This window comes from Phaenicophaeus curvirostris, chromosome 1 (assembly GCF_032191515.1).
Source record: "Phaenicophaeus curvirostris isolate KB17595 chromosome 1, BPBGC_Pcur_1.0, whole genome shotgun sequence".
Taxonomy (NCBI): Eukaryota; Metazoa; Chordata; class Aves; order Cuculiformes; family Cuculidae; genus Phaenicophaeus; species Phaenicophaeus curvirostris.
In genome coordinates this window covers 123,507,918-123,520,682 of record NC_091392.1, presented here as the reverse complement: position 1 = coordinate 123,520,682, position 12,765 = coordinate 123,507,918, and the positions used below count along the sequence as shown (strand labels likewise).

At 33.9% G+C, this 12,765-nt stretch overlaps 1 protein-coding gene across 4 annotated transcripts in view; it reads left to right on the top strand.

Annotated features, from left to right (window-relative positions):
* The window catches only part of GK (glycerol kinase), a 38,022-nt gene that overhangs the window by 7,662 nt on the left and 17,595 nt on the right, over positions 1-12,765 (top strand). For all 4 annotated transcript variants that reach the window (XM_069873586.1, XM_069873577.1, XM_069873568.1 and 1 more), the window contains exons 2-13: positions 687-760; positions 1,343-1,449; positions 1,979-2,056; positions 3,048-3,127; positions 3,673-3,810; positions 4,313-4,422; positions 5,002-5,068; positions 7,041-7,076; positions 7,665-7,732; positions 9,291-9,333; positions 10,004-10,084; positions 11,937-12,015. In XM_069873586.1, coding sequence (XP_069729687.1) covers positions 687-760; positions 1,343-1,449; positions 1,979-2,056; positions 3,048-3,127; positions 3,673-3,810; positions 4,313-4,422; positions 5,002-5,068; positions 7,041-7,076; positions 7,665-7,732; positions 9,291-9,333; positions 10,004-10,084; positions 11,937-12,015 — 961 coding nt within the window. The remainder of the gene's footprint in view (positions 1-686; positions 761-1,342; positions 1,450-1,978; positions 2,057-3,047; positions 3,128-3,672; positions 3,811-4,312; positions 4,423-5,001; positions 5,069-7,040; positions 7,077-7,664; positions 7,733-9,290; positions 9,334-10,003; positions 10,085-11,936; positions 12,016-12,765) is intronic.

Genomic DNA, 12,765 nt, shown 5'->3' with positions numbered 1-12,765 from the left:
AAGAATAGCCATTGGTGTAGTCCTCAGGATTCTCTACTCTGCTGTTACTGTTGTAGTATATGCAAATCTAAGTCACTTTTCTGCATGTCCTCTTTTAAAGTCTGTCGTGTTGCGGCAGTGATATTCTTTTCTTGTCAGAGTGTTCATGAGCTCTGTATTAGTCACTTGTTCTGAAACAAACTGTGTTCTGCCTAGGTGCTTTTTCTTTCTTCACAGTTTGGTCCCTTCTGTGATTTCTAAAATACGTGTATTTGTCTGTCTTTTAAAATCATTCTAGAAGTGAGCTTACCTGAGAAAAGGCTTGTCTCTGACATGAGAGTATCAGAGCAGGAACTAAAGAAATGTTATTATGACTAGTAGAGGGGGTTTTTTTTCTGAGAGGTATGCCTTAAAATGCATAATAAGTTTTAATTTCTACAACCTCCACAAGAAAAAATGTGGTTCTTTCCCAATCCATCAAGAAAAAAAAAGAAGTTATAGTGGACAGCAAAGCTTGCCAAAATATTCTTTGCTCATCTTAACTATAAAAATTCATATATATGAATGGTTATATGGGTTGATTTGGGTTGATGAAAGAAAATGAGTATCAATTATCCCTGTATTTGTTAATAAGTATAAAATGTTAAGTTTATTGTTATTTAAACTTCTATGTTCATAGAAAATTCTATTGTTTAATTTATTTGCAGGTTTTTAATGCAAAAACAGCAGAACTCTTGAGTCACCATCAAGTTGAGATTCAGCAGAAATTCCCTAAAGAAGGGTATGAATTATCTGTGGTTTTTTTATTGTTTGTGTACGTTTTGGTAGAGCTTATGGATTTTATCTGTGAGTGATCAAAATTGAACTTGATTAATAATTATTAAGATGTAAAAGAATGTGTGGTAGGAGAAATGGCAAAAGCCCCCGTATTCAGAAACTAGAAATACTTAGTGTCTTACTCTGACCACTCATTGTCATATTTAAAGGTTAAATTTTACATTTTAAAAGCAAAATTTAAATGATCCTGGAGTGTTATTTAAATTTGCAGAGCTGCTCGTTTTTACAGTTTCTTGTTTGTTTGCTCTTAACTGGCCTACCATTTGCTGCAAAAGCCCTCTGTGTAAAATAAAACAAAACAAAACAAAATTCTTTTTGTTCCACAGATGGCTTTGTTGTAAAAATACAGCTTACTGTTTAAAAAAGTTTTAGATTCAATACACTTCTTCTAGATATGTAAAACATACTTTCCAGTCAGGATTGAGTCAAAATGCTCAGTTCATTTTTCAGACTAGAATTTCTTTTTTTCCTTAAATGTGATTTTTTTTTTGTCTTTTTATTGATTGATGTTTACTGTTTACTAAAGATGGGTGGAACAAGATCCAAAGGAAATATTAAAGTCTGTCCATGAATGTGTGGAGAAGACCTGTGAGAAACTGCAACAACTCAACATAGACATTACTAATATAAAAGGTATTCCAACCACTGAGGGCTTTAAGATACTTATGCTTGAGCAAGTCAGGTTCTCTAGTTTTTAAGTGCCAAGTGCTGGCCTCAACATTTTAAATTGGAATTTAAAGCAGTTTGTTTGGGAGGAATAATGAGAAAATAAGTCTATCGTGTATATTAGCTATGCAAAATCTACAAAGCAGACTTAATGTAATCTTGCAAAATCAGAGACAAGTGATGAATTAATAAATTCTGAAATATAAACAAGGACTTATTGGGAAAAGTTATTTTCTCTGTTAGTGTTGTTGCTGTCTCAGTTTGTGGAAATAATATAAAAGAGAGTGAGCATACAGTTTCATCAATAAAAGCTGAATGATGAGTTTTTAGAAGTAATATTTCTAGCTTATAGTATTTAAAAGTTGGAAGCTTTTTATTTTCCTCTCCTCCTTACTTGTTCCTCCCTCCTCTTTACCTCTCCCTTCCCTCCCTCACCCCTCAAAAATGGGAAAACAAACCTTCTGAAAAGGATACTTCTTTCTATTTTGTCCTGAAGCCATTGGAGTCAGCAATCAGAGAGAAACAACAGTGGTTTGGGACAAGACAACTGGAGAACCTCTGTATAATGCTATTGGTAACTAATGTGTTTTCTGAATATGTAATATAAAGTGAGCATGGTGTAGAAAAACACTTGCCTAGTTTTCTGTGTAGATCTCATTGTGGCCTAGCCTGCTAACTTTGATTTTTTTGATATGTGTCATAAGCTGAATGTTTGTATCTACCAGTGCAATTTTTAAAGGCTATTCTGTTAAAATTATTACCTAATAGTCAATAAATCGCTTTATGGGCTTTTAACAAGAAACAATGTTCCTGAGGAGGTTTTTATGTCCACGATATGTACGAAGCTCAGACTTATGCCAGTTTGCTTCCTTTCAAATGAAGGAGCCTACTAAATTTTGAGGAAACTTTTGATTTAAACTTAAAGGAAAAATGTGTTAAATAGGTTTAATGGATGCTTACTGATTTTGAGTTTTATTTTCAACTTACCTTGTTTTTTCAGGTTATGTCAAGTGAGATATAGTAATTGGCTAGATTTGCTCTTTTAGGCCGTTTCAAGTGCCTGATATAGGTTAGCATAGTATCACTGAAAAAATACAACAGGACTTTTTTATATTCAAATGTATGTTGTTTACCATGTTATCTTAAGCCCAACTGTACCTTGATAACTCTGAAGTATTTCGAAGTATTAAAAGAAATAGTAAATAATCAATCTGCTATTTGTTTTAACCTCCTAATTTAATGACAGTCACCTGTAAACAAAGTGGTAGTAATCGTACGCTTATGATCTGGTAGTGAAAATTATACATCCTATTATGTGGAAAATCCTGTTTGATTTTTCAGATCATTTGTTCTTCCAAATCAAATGAATTTATCTAACCATTTTTAAATTTTGCAACAGTGCATTAAAAATACAATGGCAATACAATATTCTTTCAGATAAATGAAAAGCTAAAAATAAAGACAGGAATTTACTAGTAAGAGCTCTAGTTTTGTAGAACAAGCTTGTACATGTCATTTTTTATGTATTAAATCAGTTGATCAGTTAATTTTATTTGTGGTTTTAGTGTGGCTTGACCTGAGAACCCAGTCAACAGTTGAACAGCTTCTTAAAAGAATTCCAGGACAGAACAAAGCCTTTTTTAAGGTAAGAGATACTTCAGAACATCTAAATAGTAGCTGAACTGTTATTGCTAGTGTCATAATTCTTTGATTCATATTTTGCTTGCTTGACTGTATAATATATATTATGTATTTTTCTATAGCCAAGAAATGGATGTCACCAGGTATATACACTTACTTGGTTTTTAAATTCTAGTAGAATACAAATTCTGTCATTCCTGTGTCATGCTGCTCTTTTTTGTTATCATTACATAAACGACAAAACGTTCTATAGTGATATGGAGATAACACAGGGCTTCCACAAACAACTATTTCCACATAAATGATCCCTGAACTGCATTTTGATCAGCTTTGATCATTGTCCCTTACTGCACTGGTCATTTGAGTTTTATATTTTCAGACTTGTGTATTGTACGCTTAGTACTTATTTAAATAATAAGCTTGTGTAATTTCTCAGGGTTTGGTTTCTGGTTTTTTTTCCACTTACTATCGCAGTTTATTATATATAGCTACAGTATTTATGAAAAAGATACTTGCATGGTCTTTGAAATTTTTTTTATTATTTTGCAGTTTAGGACTGGTCTTCCACTTAGCACTTATTTTAGTGCAGTGAAAATTCGATGGCTTTTGGATAATGTAGAAGAGATTAAGCAAGCAGTTGCTGATGGAAGAGCTATGTTTGGGACTATTGATTCATGGCTTATATGGGTATGTATTCATGACTCTATCATTCTTTAAAATTTATTTCCGTATCTTGCAAATTTCTATGCAAAGTACTTTGATACATGGTGGCCACTGATCACACAGTGATGTCCGTACAAGCTACTAAAAAATTCCATTCAAATTCCATACATATGAACTTTTACTGTTCCTGTATCAGTATATTTTTTTTGTAGGTGCTTGTGTGTAGTTTAGCATTTGTAGGTTGCTGTAAAATTTTGCTCATACTTTTAGAAGAATCTTGGAATTTAGAAAGGTGCATTAGCTACCTTTTCAGTATAAGAATTCAGAAGGTACTGCTGTACCCTTGTTAGCTCTCCCATGCTTTTGTTCCGCTATATCAGGTCTGCCTCTTTAGGTGTTGCAGAAATATCTGAGTTCCCAGTCCCAAGCTGAAAGCTTTGTGAATGTAGAATTTTTTTTTGTAATATGTTGCAGTAAACATGTATGGGTTTTTTAGTGAATACTGTTGATATTTTTTTTTCTTCAGAGTTTGACAGGTGGGAAAAATGGAGGGGTTCACTGCACAGATGTAACCAATGCCAGTAGAACAATGCTGTTCAACATTCATTCTTTGGAATGGGATCCTGAGGTCTGCCGGTAAGCCCAGTTTTTCAATCGTACTGTTATTTAAATAGATTCTATAAGTGAAGTGCAGAGAAAGTCATTTAATGGTAAAAATCTGTTACCTAGACTGAGATCAGAATTTCCTGCTGTATTTACTGTAAACAATAATTAAGATTCATTGTTCTCCAGATGGCCAAATAGAACTGTCTGGATTAATTAAAAATAGCCGAGCCTTGATTTCTTTCTGTAGTTGGAACACTGTTTCATGGAAACAGTGACATTTAATAGTTTGTTTATTCCTTAAATCAAATTCATAATGCAGTTACAATGACAGTGTCTCTTGTTTAAATTTAAACTTATTAGTAACAACATTATAAAATTATTGTTGGAAGAGTAATGTCTTACCACATGAAAAAGCTGGATATATCTTCAAAATATTCAAACGTATGCTCCATACTTCAGTTTCGCATACTGTAACAAATGGAAAAACATAGTGATGCATTAAACCCTAGTGATCAAAGTTCCTTTCATAGTTTCTTTTTTCTTTACAGCTTAAACTTATTTAAGAAAATCAATGTAAAATGTACATAAATTATTTTGTACTGTTTTCAGGTTTTTTGATATTCCTATGGAAGTACTTCCAAAAGTAAGAAGCTCCTCTGAAATTTATGGCCTAATGGTATGTTTTCTTGTGTATATGTGGTTAGATCTTGTATAAAATATATCGATACCAATTTGACATAATACCCATAGTGTAAGACTAGTGGGTTTTCTAGACCCATATGATTTGTATGTCATTATCTGCTGCTGTGTATTGTTAGATGAAGTTGAATATCTGAATTTTTCTCTTTTAAATGTCAAATAGACAAAACAAGATGGGAGAAGTTTTTGGTAAGGATAAGAATTTGATTATTTATTACAACCACTTAATTGATTTAGAAATGACACATCAGAATGCAACGTATAATCAGTAGATTAAAAGAATGAGGTTGCTCTTATTAGAGCACAGTATTTTTACTTGTACAATCAAAAAGCAGAGATGAAAGTCACTATGGAAATCTTGGTGATCTAAGAAGACTGGACAAGATATGTAGTGTCTTACTTCCACATAACTGAAGGCAAGATTAGTCAGTTTCTATGAACTGGAAAATAACCAGTGACACCTTAGATTTCCTTGTTTCTGAAAAATAATCTCCTTTTGCTGAGTATGTATATATAGCACTCTGTAAAAAAAAAAAACAACTTTGGAATATTGTGATGTCCTTTTAATCACACACCTTCCAGTGCAGCTGTGAATATGACTTAGGAGCCAGTCTTTGAGAGTTTATTTTGATGCAGCACCTACTCTTCTGATACAGTAACATCTAATTTATTCATAAAAGCGTTTTAAAAACTGGTTGTTGTGATTTTGCATTCTTTTTGCTTTTTTTGCTGAGAACATACAGACATTTTGTAATTAAGACAAGTTATAAGATTTTTATTTAAAATAAAACTTGCCTGAAGTGTAAGAATTTTTGCTAATCTGTTAATGGAGATGCCACTGGAAGTTATTGCTGACTTTAATGAAAGTGAAGATCAGATAAGCTGAATTTGTATTAAGTGAATGAACAAGGTAGATGGAAAAAGATACTGCTTGGCAACTGAAACAGAGTAGCTGGTCACTTGACTCACTTGAAATGTGAACTTTTATTTCTCTTCTCCTTTCCTTCCTTTTTTTTTTTTTTTCTTTTACTCCTTTTTGCTGACTGTAGAAAATCTGTCCTAGCCTGGTGAGTAGAGGCTTCCATTAGGCTGACCACGTAAATCTTATCCATTCTGTTCAGGTGCTGTGCATTTCCATTTCTTTAAGGATTAGTAAAAATACACTTTCTTGTCCAATACATTTGGCAGATATTTCCAAATTTGAGTTGTTATGGTTAGAGTTCATGTCAAAGTTGTTTCTAAAATGTAATCATGATATATGGGTTTGCCTTAATTTGCAGGCTGTTCAATATTCTTTTTATAGTGAAGTAGAAAGTACAGCTACTGGCTAATAAATGTTGGCTACCTTATTTTATAAACAAGTAAATGAGAATTTAAGAAAAAAATATTCAGATTGGAAATGCACTTGCATGGCTTCACTGAAAACACATTTTCACAACTGCACAAAGAAACAGTTTAAAAAAAAGAAGTAAATATTGTCAGGATATTAATTTCTGGTGATACTTATTGCAAGAATGCAACCGTAAAATTACAGTGTTTGGAAGAAATTCTATATGAGACTTAAAATGCTCTATCTTAAAATGAGGCATCTACCTTTGCTTAGTATGTCATCACAATCACTTTTCTTCTAGTTACTTTACCATTTTTGCACTTTTGCATTTTTCACTTGACACCGACTGCACAGGTTACGCTGAACCTGAGCTTCTGTACACTGTTAAGAACCATTGAGGAGACATAAAGTCTACTTGTAAATGTTCTGTTATCTATTTTTTAGCATTTTAGGCATGAGCTGCATTAAGCTGAACTCTGATGAACACCTGAACTGTGAACCATGTTGCTCATGTGACCCGTATTTCTTTTCCCTTGAGTTTAACTTCTTTTTTGTTGCCTTAAACTGTAGTCACGCAAAGCTAATTTGGAGCTTTTATTTCTCTTTTTTTTAAAATCAGAAATCTGGAGCTTTGACAGGTGTACCAATTTCTGGGGTAAGTCCTACTTCCACTCAGATTCTACTGTAAGAATTTGATACTGCATTTATCTGGAAAAAGCTTTAAGATGGGTGAATCCTGCTACAAATTAAATCGATTGGTTTTCACTTCATGTTAAAAATGAAGTAAACTTTTGAAGTTGAATTATTAGTTCAATTGGTCCTTCATTATTAACTTAAGGTCTGGCTGGGTCTGGCTGACAGCTTTAATACATACGTGTAGTACCGTGGGAAACTTAGGATCTCTTAAGTAAATGAGAAATGATACAAAATGTAAGCAAACTGATTTATTTATTAAAGAAGTTTAGTATATATATACGTAATCATGTAATCCATAAATGCTGGGCAGATTCTCAGCTTTCTCCAATACTACATTTATAAATATAGGAAATTTTAATTTTTATTCCTTTAAATTGTTCACCATAAGTAGTACAACACATTTCATTTGCAGGTGTCATAAAGGGAAGAGCACTAAAAAGCACAGGTTATCTCTGTAGATTTTTCCTCACATTGAATTACCTGTGTGCTCCTAATATCTGTTCATGTTCATTTTTCATGCATTTGAAAAAGACATCTCTCTTTTCAGTGCTTGGGTGACCAGTCTGCTGCTCTTGTTGGGCAAATGTGTTTTCAAGACGGGCAGGCAAAAAATACGTAAGTGATTACAAAAGTTGTCAGATAAACAGTACATCACTGTTCCATTTTGAATTTAGTATTATGTTGTCTTTCCAGCTAACTCCCAAATGCTTCTGTGCTTACCACATAACTACAGCTGTACCTTCTGAGTGTGGTGACCTACGAAGTAAACAGTGTCCGAACTTTTATATAGAATAGTGAAGATACAAAAGTTAAATGGTTTGTGAGTGATATTTTGGAACAGTCACATGAAGAAATATCTCTGTGTGACAGAAGGGCTTTTCATTTTAAAATTAATTGAAACACAGATTCAATAGGTCACAGTATCATTTAAATTGTGACCTAAAGTTAAACACATACAGGCTATGTGGGTTGGATATCATGGACCTGAACAACAGAAGAACCACAGCATTACTAGATGGGAAGGGTTCATTTCAGTTGGAGTGCTTAATTTTCTTTCTCTGTCCAGCTCCATGTAGAGAATTTTACATTTGTTTTTTTTTATTATTTTCTCAGCCTATTAGTGTCCCTTGTTTAATAGATCTGATCAGCTAAATCAGGCAAATGGTGTAATCAAACATTAATTTGAGCAAAAGCTCTCTACTTAAATAGAATTAGTGTTCCATTTGCAACCACGTGCTTAACTGAGCATGTAGGTACAGACATGGTATTGAACTTTCACAGTTGTAGTAATACATTAATCCATACTTGTTGCTAATTAACTTTCACTTTACCTTTTATATTATACACAAATCTAATGGTTAGTGGCCTTGCATTTTAGTAAAATAAACATGGATCTAAGCAATATTGTCATAAATTATTTTATAAATAATACAAGAGACCTTTTGAAAAAATCCAGCTAAACCAATAGGTAAAAGTGGTATTTTTTACCTATTTGGGTTATTGCTTTACCATTTTTCTCTCCAAATATAACTGAAGACCTTCTCAGTAATATCTTAAGCTTTTCATTTTCAGGGCATTAAAAAGCTAGGGAACTCATAATTTCTTACAGCAGCGTAGAGGAGATTATAAGTTGTTTGTACTTATCGTACATATTAAACTGTGTCCTTTTATGTGTACGTATACACACATATATGTTATGTGGTCTTTGAATAAGAAACTTGCCGTGTTTAGAAGTTTTTTTAACTGAATGTGTTTAAAGAAACCCTCTTCTTTGTGACAGGAGCAAAGTTCCTTAAATTTTCCCGTTTAAAAGCTGGAATTTAATGTTGTGAAATATTTTATAAAGGAGCTTTCATAATCAGCTTAAATTGAAGTAGATACACACTACCACCAAAGAGGAATTCACACTTCTTTTTCAGCCGTATCTGCCCTTTGATCGCATGTTATACAAGAAATAGCCAGAGAGAGAGGCATGGAGCCAGATGTTTTCAGGGACTGGCTGCATTCAAAATCAACTTTTTGAGGGTGTTTTAATTAGTTAATGATTGCACAGCCTTCATGGGTAAAAAAGCACTGTCTTGAATCTTTGCAGGGGAAGTCATGGTTTCATGCACTGCAGTAACAAGTTGTCCTTTCAACAGCCTCATTTAACTTTCCTTTGCTTTTGTGCTAGGTATGGAACAGGATGTTTCTTGCTGTGCAATACAGGTCAGAAGGTCAGTTGCATTTTTAGTTGTTTGTTGGAGTTTTTTTTAAAAAATCTTTATTTAACTGTTTGAGTACTACAATGCATCAGCCTTTCTTAAACTCATTAGCAACAATGATATTGGTAGAGATAAGGAAAAGTGCATGCTGAAATATGAAAGAATAGAAAATATTAGTTTGTTTATGGTGTTTCAGTAAGACTCCATTTCCTAGCTCCTTAAGGTTCAAAAAGAACTTTTCCCAGTAAGTTTCTTGCCCTTTCTTTATATATGTTTCTTAACCTCACCCAGAAGTATTGTGTTGTGTTTCTCCGTGTCTTGGCTATCTTATTTATTCCCTTCATTTTCTGCTATTGTTTCTCTGTAGTTGCATTTGAATAAATAGTGCAAAGCTTTGGCTTCCTTCTCATTCATTTCTCCTTCAAAATACCCTTAATTCTTTGCTCTAAGGAGGCTGGAAAGATCTGAGGCAGCTTATGGAAATAAGAATTAGCACCAATGATCTGTGGGTTATATCTTAGGTGGTTATTTAGAGTGACTGATAATTTACTTTCCTTACTTAATTTTTCTCCCAGTGTAGATTTTGCTTCTCCTTTATTATCATTTGAATATTTTTATTTAAATATTTTGTGCCTCCATTAGTGCTTTACCTTTTTTTTGTTTCCCTCTTTTCCCCATTTAGCCTGTGTTTTCTGAGCATGGTCTTCTAACCACAATAGCTTACAAACTGGGCAGAGACAAACCTGTTTGTTATGCACTAGAGGTAAGCCCAGTAATTTCTTCCTTTTTGTAGTGTTACATGTCCTTCCTTACTTCAGTTTTCTAGGATCCTTATGTTATCTTCAGTTGCACGGAAATCAAAGTAGCTTTGTGTTATAGCTTGTGTGCCTCAAGGCTTATGTATGGTTTTGGTTATCTCTATCTTCAATCTACATCATGTAATCTAATAAAAATATTTCTACATTGCGTCATTTCTACTTTAAGGGCATGATGGCTAAAACATGTTTTTTCTGTTACACAGTCTTTTAAATCTTTAATTAACATTATAAAGAAATAAAAGCAAAACTTTTAAGCTAAATTTTGGGTTAAAAAAAGGGGGGGGAGAAAGTGCTAGTGTTTCAATTATCCTCATAATAGAAGTCATGACTACATGTCTTTGGGTTTATTTCATTCTAATAGATTTTACTTCTGTATTTTAAAAATCTGAATCAAAGTTCTGGGACAGATGTCTGAAAATTGAGCTTTTTTTACGTAATACTTAGGTGCCTGCTTGCAGAATTTAGTTCCTTAGTTTTCCATACAACTCTTGAGGGCACCCAGATTCTGAAGAAAATTGGATTTTTACTTTTAACTTCAGGGTTCACTGGTCTAAAGCTCTCTTTCTGAAGCACAGATCAGCTAAGCTCCCGTTGGAGACCAGAGCTTCTCCAGGAATAATAGAATGGTTATTCTTCCGTCTGTGTTGCTTGATGTAATAATTATTCTCAAAACACACATATTGAATTCTCTGCTTTCATAGAGAGTCTGCTTTCCATGTGAAAAACACAAAACCAACACACAGGATTTTCTTAGCTGGGAGCATAGTTTGTTGTTTACAGAGCTTTACTAGAATGTAGGACGCTGTGTTCATTTCCTTTTCCTTCCCTGAGAAAAGTTGATCTTGCATTTGCCATGTTCTGGTAAACTTTGGGATTTTCATTTTGAGCAGGTGTGTGAGAGATTTGATTTTTAACCCGTGTTCCTAAAGCAAGAACTGGAACTGTCTTGAGAGCAATCTGTATTTCTGCATGCTGAAACACATGCATGATCTGCATCTTCTTCATCTCCAGGTCTTTAAGGACATTGTCTGAACAAATGGCTTCAACAGAATATATTTCCAGAGAGGCAAAAAGGATATATTCAGCCTTTTCTTTTAATCAAACCCATATCTTTTAACTGTAATAACTAGCTGGTTGGGAAACACCTCTGCTACTTCTAGCAGAGGCTTTGAATGAAAATATAATGCTGCTCCCATTTCACTTGAAGCTTAGTTTGGTAGACTTGATTCTGTCTTGTAGAGAAGTGCATTTGTTCTTTGGAATCCATGCCATTCATCTATGATGTGACAGAGCCATTCAGGACTGTTTGCTGAGGCAGCAGAACAATTTTGCTGGCAAATACAAGTGCCTAAATTTTCTGTCTCTGGACATTTGCATTTAGACTTTAGGCATAATCAGTCCTGGGTTTTTAAATCAAAGCATAAATATCTGAGTTTGTCAGAACAAGAAGGCTGGGCCTACTGAACTTCCTAACTGTGTATTCAGGAGAAGACTAAACTAGAGAGACAAGACAACTGCTTATGAAATGTCATAATAACTGCCCTGCCACGGAAAAAGTCATGCAATATGCATCTTTTCCACTTGGAGCCTGTGTAAGAGGCTGCCATTTTTACATGGCACTTTCCAGCTGCCAAAAAACCGATGGTTTGGTTGCAAGCATTTTTGGCAGTGCTTTAAGCTATGACTGTAAGCCTGCAATTGGGGGCCACAGCTACCGCTCCTCTCTAGTCTTGGAAAAAGGAACATGAAGCTACTAGTTGTTGTCTCCTAATGTTGTAGTGATTTTGTTTCCCTCAGGGATCTGTTGCAATAGCTGGTGCTGTTGTTCGTTGGCTGAGGGACAATCTAGGTATCATTAAGACTACACAGGAAGTTGGTGAGTATTCACAGTTTGGAGCTCTTCAATTTTTAGGTTTTCTTTCCAATGTCTTGATGTCACTAACATTGAATGAAAGCTCAAAGAAGGGAAAGCTGGAAGATGCATATACTTTGCTGTGTTTAAACAGTGGTTTTGCATCTATGAAATCACTGTCTATTAATATATGTATTTCATGTAGTATATCAATACAGTCTTTGAAACCATTTGTCAGCTTTGTTCTGTTGCAATCTGTACTTTTTTAGTAGTTTCCCTAGCGAGTAGATTATCACGAAGATACTATACTTACAGTGTATTTCCTGATTTCATACAACATCGAATTTTCTAGAGCCAAGAGTATTTATTCTCTATTACAGAAGCCAGAGCATATTTGTTCCTAAACCTGTATATTCATTCCTGTCATAAACATGAGAACCTAAGGCCCTACATATGCAATATTTATGTACAAGACTTCATATCTATTGAGTTATGGACCTCAGTTTTCAAAACCGGTTCTTAAAGGAATTATGAAGGATGGTAATCTGTTTTGGCTAAGAATTCAGTAATCATTTAGCATTTGGGTAGCTGATGTTATCTTCTTAAGCAGAACAGAAACAGGTGTGTGACATAGAAACTAAGAATATGTCAAACTTTGAAAAAGGAGAAAATGTCGAAAGCATGCAAGTGTAACACTTTGAAAGAGGCTGATTTAATGAGATTCAGCATTAACAATGTTTTATTACATATTTTTAATAACAATACCTTATTCGA